Genomic DNA, 8336 nt, shown 5'->3' with positions numbered 1-8336 from the left:
TATATATATATATATATATATATATATATATATATATAAATATTATTATGATGAGTAACTTTAAATTTGGTCCTTTAGATAATGACCTATATTCCATATTAATATTTCATATTAATATAAGAAAAACACAAAAATTCAAAATATATATTTATTTTTATTTGTAATATTTATTTTAATTTTTTAATGGTTAATATTAAGTTAACGAATGCAAACTTAAATAAATATAAATATTAAAAATAAATATTGTTAATATTTGTTAAACCTATGTTAATCTTTTTTTCTAATATTTTTTAGTTTTATTAATTAGCATCCTCTCTTAATGACTTGAACTTAAATAAAAATAAAAATATTAAAAATAAATAACATTAAAACGGGATAATAATTTAAAAATAATTTAAGATGAAAATACAAAACTTAGAACCTAAATCCCCAACATAGAAAACCTACACAAAACTTAGAACGTGAATCTCCAACATAGAAAAGCTTACGAAAACACTTAGGTTCTTAGGTAATAGAAAAACATCCAGATTAAAACACCCATATGTAGGATTAAACGTTATTGTGCCTAAAACGTCTAAGAGAGTTGGAGTTAAAAGCTTAATGCTTATCATAAATGAAAAAGGTATTCAGCTTAGCTCGAAAAAACAAAACAGGTCAAGACGATGTCGTTGACAAAAACGAACTAAAAGACATAAAAATTAAAAGATAAAAGAAAGCTTAAACAAGTTTAATGTTATTTGTCTAAGAAGAGACAAAAACTAAAGAAGTGTTTACTTGGCTAAACAATACTTCGTCCAACGATGAAGTCTTTATACAACACCTGGTATCTTTTAAGAAGAACTTAATTGTTAAAAGCTACCTAACAGTAGGAAATCAAAAAACACTTTGTTGTTCTGAGCAAGCATTAAATGACATTAAATGTTCAACGTTCAAAAACAAGAAAGGTAATAAGAAAAGACGTATCTGCTACATGCACAATTTACTCTACTCTTTGCAAATAAGCTATTTTAGACGCATCCATAGAGCTACAAATCAAATATCAAAAGTGGACATTAAAGACAAATGAGATATTCACAAAATTTTCTTCACTTGAAGTCATGCCTAAAAGGAACGTAAAACCTACTTCAAGCAAAGTATTGGAAAAGTATGTCTGCTCTGACAAGTTGACTTACCAACAATTGTTGTACGAAGAAGAAAGATAAAGCACGAGTATCAAGGCTAAAAGCTCAGTTTAATGGACATATATTCATGAAGCCTTTAAATAGAAGAACTTTTGAAAAGAAAACTCAAGAGGATAGCTTAAGAGGATGGTCAAGTGAGAAACTTACAGTGAAATATCCATCCTAAGAAGCATTCAAAAGAGAAGAAAAGAAAGAGCTCAAGAAAAAGAATACATTTGAGCTGAAAAAGAAAAAAAGAGAAGAGAAAAGAAGAGCAAAAAGAGAAAAGAAATACTCTCAAGTTGCATTGTTATATTGCTTACAATTGTAAGAGAAAAAAAAAGAAACACCTGCAATTGTTTAGACTGTTTTGTATTAAATTTACATCCTCTCTGTGAGAGCTATAGTCTGAACGACTTGTAAGTAATCTTTGATTGAACTTCTGAAGAGAATAAAAATACTTACGACTGAATTGAGTTTGAGTTGAGGAATCTATATGCGGTAGTCTATTACCAGGAGTGGTTTGAATACTCAAAGGAAATCTAGGCATGGTAGTCTAATACTAGGAGTGGTGCGAATACTCAAAGGTTAGGAGCGGTGAGAATACTCAGAGACTAGGAGTGGTGCGAATACTAATTTGTAATCTTGTAAAGATTATAGTGGAACCCTTTACGGAGGAGACTGGACATAACTCAGTTGGAGTGAACCAATATAGAAATACTTGTGCAATTATATCTTCTTTCATTTAAATGATCCTCTTACAAAAACCTGCAGTTTTGTTTTATTTCCAAAATACAAGAATCTTCCAAGCTAAACGATTACTTTTCATAAAGGAAGTTCTTACAAAATGTTGCAGTATACATTTTGAATAGCACAATAAAAACAACTATTTGTTTTCAATATTTATCAAGTCGAGCGTCCAAGCATACTTCTCCAATATAACCATTCATAAACATACTTCTCCCTAATCTCTTGCAGTTCCTCCCGCAAACAAATAAATGCGCAAGATATGAATCATATGACCATGTTGAATAAAAGTTGTATATAACAAAAAATTATTTTAATAAAACAATGACGAAATCAAGGAACATACCCCAAAATTGGTTCATTTCCAAAAGTCCATCACCTAAAGGTGTGTATAAGTACATGGTGACAAGTCATCATTATCATTATTGTACTGCCCAGATGTCAATAAGAACATGAATCCCAATTGTGAAACTTGAGATTGAAACATCTGCTGACTTCCAAGATCCTCAACATTATGGATGTTTGTAACATGACAATTAGTTGTTTCCTGAAATAAAAGTATTAGTGAAGGATTAATTGACAATTAGTTGTTTCCTGCTAGTTTAGTTTAGCTTTACTAATTGAATTCCCATTTAAACACTTTCTTCCTTCAATTTTCTCGTTTTACTTTACATGTGCCTATGAGACCAAATGGGCAATATGTAACAAGGCCATTCCCACAGTGGACATATAGCTAGTACACCACCTTCTCAAGATTCTATTTGTTCACTTTTCTATATGCAAACATAGGCATCAGATCATTTCTTCTTATTATACTCACATGCTTTCCTCTGGCCCTTTGCTTTGCTACAAATATAGTATTAATTAATTAGGGGTTTAGGACTGAGTACATTTCACAGCCTTTTCATTCAGTAACTGCTTCAACATAGTTAGGGTACTACTTACTAATCTCATGAAGAAGAGGTACGAGGAACAAGCAAAACACAATGCTGTGACACTTGAAACAATATGGCATAAGGCAGATTTCAGGATAAGCTACCCCGAACAATTCAAATAATTCATATTTTAAGAACAAGGTACAAAGATACATAACTTTTAATGAGAATGGGATGGAACCAAAATAGCTGAAATATTTAAATTCTAGGTTCACTCATATTGTTACTACAACCTACTATATGCCCAACACTAGCAGTTTAATGCTCTACCAACTTCAACCCGAGAGTATGACATAGTCCAAGTACATAAGCTCAATTTTTAGCTTGACACATCTCCACAACTTTACAATGAGGTTGGTAATTACATTGAAAATTAAAATCTGAAAACACCATAAAGAAACACATCAAACATGTACTCACATTAAGCAAGGGGAAAATGTTGACTTCACTTCACCATATATGTTAGTCAAAGATTCAAAACGCTATAAGCCCAAAACCACAAAGTAGATGTTGTTCCAAACTGCAGACCACACATTGGTCGAAAGCAACTTTAGCAGGGACAACCTAGAACATAGTACAACCTACCTGCTGGTGGATTTGGAAAAGGCTGTGCGAAGAGACGCGACGAGTGGGAAGAGACGTGACTTTGGCGGCAAAGCCTTTGGGTAGTCCTCTGATGGCCGTTGAACGGCGACTGACGGTGGAAACGGGATAGAGCTTTTCTCGCTGGGAGGGGGAGTTTCTCTCTCTAAGTTTTTGGTTCCAATCTCTCAAATGCAATTTTGAAATCTGAAATTCAATTACTCCTTTTCAGATCCTCCCCCAAGTGAATCCACGTCATTCTCTTTATTTTTTTTAAACCACATGGACCACCCAGAATTTGACACGTGGCAGTATCAAAATTTTGTCACATTCTAGGCGTCAAAGTATCATTACCCTAAATGATATTAGTAATTATTAAAAGATATAATAAATTGTTGAAATTTAATAATAAATCTTTGTTATATCACATGCTTAGCACATTTGAGTTGAGTATATACATTAATACGAGACATTTTGCAAAATAAATTGAAAGTAAACTTAATCATTTTATACTTTAGTTACAAAAAAATAGGACTTAATATTTACTTGCTTATTTGTTTATTTATTTATTTTTATTTTTATTTTTTACATTGGAACATGCATTTTTTCTAATAGTTACACTGTCAAGGAATGTGACAGTACAATTATATTGTATGTACCCTTAATTTAAAGTGCATGATGTTCTAACACTCATAAGAAATTAAAGCTCAATATTTTTACTTGCTCACCAGATATTGCTCACCGGAGAAACGCATTCACTTTAAAATTAGTGAAAATAAGTATCTGATTGTATCAATCAGGTAAACTACACGACTTTTGTCAATCAAAAACATTAATATTTTTCGGATAGCTTCCCAATATAAAGGTAACAATTAGATTGTTATTTTTTTAAGATAAAAAGTAATAAAATTGTTATTATAGTTATTATTACAATCATAAGATTAAGTATAAATCATTTAAATGATGAAATTTAAAAATATGATTAAATTGAAAAAAATAGTTAAATTTAGAAAAAAATCACTTAAATAATAAAATTGAAAAAATGAGTATTTTAATTTTAAAAAAAAATATTTAAAAAATAAAATTGGAAAATAAATATGAACATAAAAAAAATCCCCTTTATATTAGGTATAGATTATATAATGATTATCATTATTCTAGGTGAGTTTATAGAATGGTCCATGAAAGTTGAACGAAAGGAATAGATATAGAGTAAGTGGTACCAATCAAAAACGGGTTGGAAGTTGCAGGTGCTGAAGTGTTTTCTTTTTTTGTTTTTTCTAATACAGTGTCATTTCTCATTTTTTTTCAATTTTATTTTTTAAATTGAATATGTTAAGGTTGTATTAAGAATTTTTTATTATACAGAATACAAAATTAATTTCACATCCTTGAACTTTTAAGTTTTACACAAAGGAACAAAAATATTTAAATTAGTATTTTAATTTCTTACTAAATTAAGTGTAAATAAAGGGAATATAAAATTATTATTAAATAATAAGAGTTGCTTAAAATTCAATAACTGGAATTAAAGTGGTATCGAGTATCCAAATAAATCAATTTATGACACACTGAATTAAGTTTTAGCATACTGTATGCTTTTAGTGTCTTTTGTTTGAAGTTCACATATCTGGATTACTATCTAATTCTGTGAAATGAAGTTTCAAAATTCAAATAGCACCATAAAACTAACACAAGCCATACATTACATCATCATCATTTTTTTATTTATGATATCTTACAAAATTTCGAACATTCATTTTTCTTAACACCGTATTTGGAACGAAGGAACTCGTCGTGACGTAATTTCTTTAACACCATCTTGCAATTCATATAAAATATTCAATAGTGGTGTAATTGCATTCTTTAATTTCTACATTTTCTTATACGTTTCACTTACATCTCTGTTCATATTTTATCATGACAAAATCAAATTCGTGTCTTCCATAATTGTCTTTATTTGAAAAGTTTAGCTTGGCTGTTTGAAATTTTAAATGTACTTCTAGACTAGACTTGCAGTCTTCTTGAAAAAGACAACTTTATTGGAGATCTTCCATATGAAGTCTCTGAGATGCTAAACTTAAAGATTCTGTATGATTTATTCATGTTTCCATTTCCTTTTTCTTTTTCTACCATTGTGGTGTTATTATAAGTTTGAACTTGACTGTTTTGTATTTATTTGTTTCATTAACCGTTTTGCTTTTACCAATTAAAGGGTTTCAACAGTTGAAGGGACTCTAAGGAATAAGCCATTTTACCACCTGTCATGAAAGCTATATGGGAAGCAATTCATAATCCTGTAAACTACTTTCTCTGTCGCATTGCTTTTTCTTTCTTTTCCTTATAACTGGAGTTGGTGTTAAGTAAGAGATTTCATAAGGGAAGTGTTCAAAATATCATTATTTTGCAAATGTTTCATCATGCTTGTACACAATTTGATATTATTAAAAGAAAAATATATTTTAACACCAATTTTTTTACACTATTTTGACACTGCATACGTGTCAAAATGTAGTTGGACGATTTCAAATTAAAAAAAAAACTTTGGTTTTTCTTTTCTAAATATGTCCGTACTTCAGCTTTTTCTAATTTGAAATCGTCCAACCACATTTTAACACGTGTGCAGTATCAAAATGGTGTCAAAAATTGGTGTTAAAATATCATTTTCCTTATTAAAACTCGAAGAATATTTAATTACGTATGTTGATTTTTTAATATGATATAATAAAAAGTCTCAATAAGGTAAATAGAAATATTGTTTGAGTATGTAAAAAACTCTTAATAATCTACGTAATCATTAGAATTTTGACAGTCTTGTTATTAATTGTTGAGAGTCTTGTTCTGTGAGTCTTGGGTTGGGGTGACCTACTATTGTTAGGACGGTGTTGGGTTAGCTTTTCAATTTTAAAATAGAACATTAGAAGTTATACTTATATAAAACAAACAAGTACTTGTCTTCTATTCAATAAATAATGTAAGTTAGTGATAGGGTGAAGGAAACCATATTTTCATTAGATGATCCAATTCATTGACCCAAGTCATTAATTAACCCCTCAATATTTGGGTAATATGAGGAGTTATATGAGTGATATAAAGCATTAGAATGTGTTAGAATATTTATCATATTTGTAATTGTTAGAGTATTTACCATATTTATTATTATGGCTTAATATCTTAATTAGTTTCTATATTAAGTGATTTTTTTCGGTTTAGTATTCGATTTTGAAAATGTATACATTGGGTTGAAAATTGTTAAAATTGTATGAATTAAATTTCTTCTATTAAATTGGCAGAAAGGAAATTAACTCTTGGTGAAGGAATATGTAAATCTTTTTTTCTCTCATCTGTTTTTCCTGCAATGTCTCAACTTTTTCTTTCTTTTCTATATATTTATTAAATACTTTTTTTTTCTCTAGGTGGCTCTATAAAATGGTCCATGAAAGTTGAACGAAAGGAATAGATATAAAGTAAGTAGACCAATCACAAACGGGTTGGAAGTTCCAGGTGCTGAAGTGTTTTCTTTTTTTGTTTTCTCTTATACAATGTTATTTCTCAATTTTTGTTTTTTCAATTTTGTGTTCTTTAAATTGAATGTGTTAAGGTTGTATTAAGAATTGTTTCATTATACAGAATACAAAGTTAATTCCACAGCCTTGAACTATTAAGTGTTATAGAAAGGAACTAAAATAATTAATTAGTATTTTAATTTCTTATTAAATTAAGTGTAAATAAAGGGAATATAAAATTACGATTATATGTTAAGAGTTGCTTAAAATTCAATCATTGGAATTAAAGTGGTATAGTATAACCAATAAAGCAATTTAAGACACTGAATTAAGTTTTAGCATAGTGGATGCTTTTAGTGTCTTTTGTTTGCAGCTCAAATATCTGGATTACTAATTTACTATCTAATTCTGTGAAGGAAGTTTCAAAATTCAAATAGGCAAGATAAAACTAACAGAAGCCATACATCACATCATCATCATCATTTTTTTATTCATGATATTGTAGGATGAAAGAGTACATGATCACAGAATCCAGAAATGCCTTATTTAATTTAAGGATAGTATTGATGGCATGATAGGTTTAGTTAACCCTCTTTAGCATACCAAAGAAGATGACCGTCAGGGAAGAAATGACACACAGGACTGGTCCCAGGCTTGACTTTGAGAACTTGCATTGCAATATGGTCTGGATTCCATTCTGATGTGTCTTTGTGGCACACTGCTATGGCTTTAATCCTAGTTCCATCTTCTCCCTCCAATGGCACAAAATGTGCAGTGCTATTTGATATCTTATGGCAGTAAAACACAACATATGGGTAATTCATTGGGTGACATGCAATTATCTCTTCTTCTGCTAAAATCTTCACTCCATCTTTAACTATGAACTTTTGAGACTTGCTTTCAATTTCTACCTCTGTAGAAGTAACATGAACGTTCTTGCCAAGTTTAGAAGTGACAAAGTCTACCATGGATTCTACTGAAGTTGCACACTGTTTTTCTTCACCATTCATTGCAGGCTCTTCACAGATCTCCAGAGATTTCTCCACATTCTTAGCATTCCATGACTCTGGCTTCACAGCCAAAATTTCTAATATTTCTTTTATCTTTTCTGATGAGAATGGTATGTTTTCTGTAATTTCGCGGGACAACAATGGGGCTAAATATTCCATTTTACGAAAGTGCGTATCAAATTTTGCTCCCTGCTTCAATTCTTCTTCGAAGAAAAATATAGTTGATTTAGAGTGATCACGATGATGATGATTAGCTGGAATTTCTTTGCCATCATCTTCCAACTGATTTTTCTTAACATCATATTTGCTGGGAGGCCAGGACCATACAAGTAACTGGTTTTCTTCTGGTGAAACATTTTTGACACCATCTTGCAATTCATATTTGCTGGCGGACCA

The 8336-nt window shown here is 30.1% G+C and overlaps 1 protein-coding gene across 1 annotated transcript in view; it reads right to left on the bottom strand.

The window, feature by feature from the left end:
• Positions 1-7391: 7391 nt before the first annotated feature.
• LOC106761219 (BURP domain protein RD22) overlaps positions 7392-8336 on the bottom strand; it is a 2646-nt gene continuing 1701 nt past the window's right edge. Inside the window, exon 3 of the mRNA XM_014644747.2 lies at positions 7392-8203. Coding sequence (XP_014500233.1) covers positions 7515-8203 — 689 coding nt within the window. The 3' untranslated portion in view covers positions 7392-7514. The remainder of the gene's footprint in view (positions 8204-8336) is intronic.

Source organism: Vigna radiata, chromosome 5 (genome assembly GCF_000741045.1).
Source record: "Vigna radiata var. radiata cultivar VC1973A chromosome 5, Vradiata_ver6, whole genome shotgun sequence".
Lineage (NCBI taxonomy): Eukaryota > Viridiplantae > Streptophyta > Magnoliopsida > Fabales > Fabaceae > Vigna > Vigna radiata.
The sequence above is the reverse complement of the archived record's forward strand: the minus strand, read 5'-3'. Positions and strand labels throughout refer to the sequence as shown.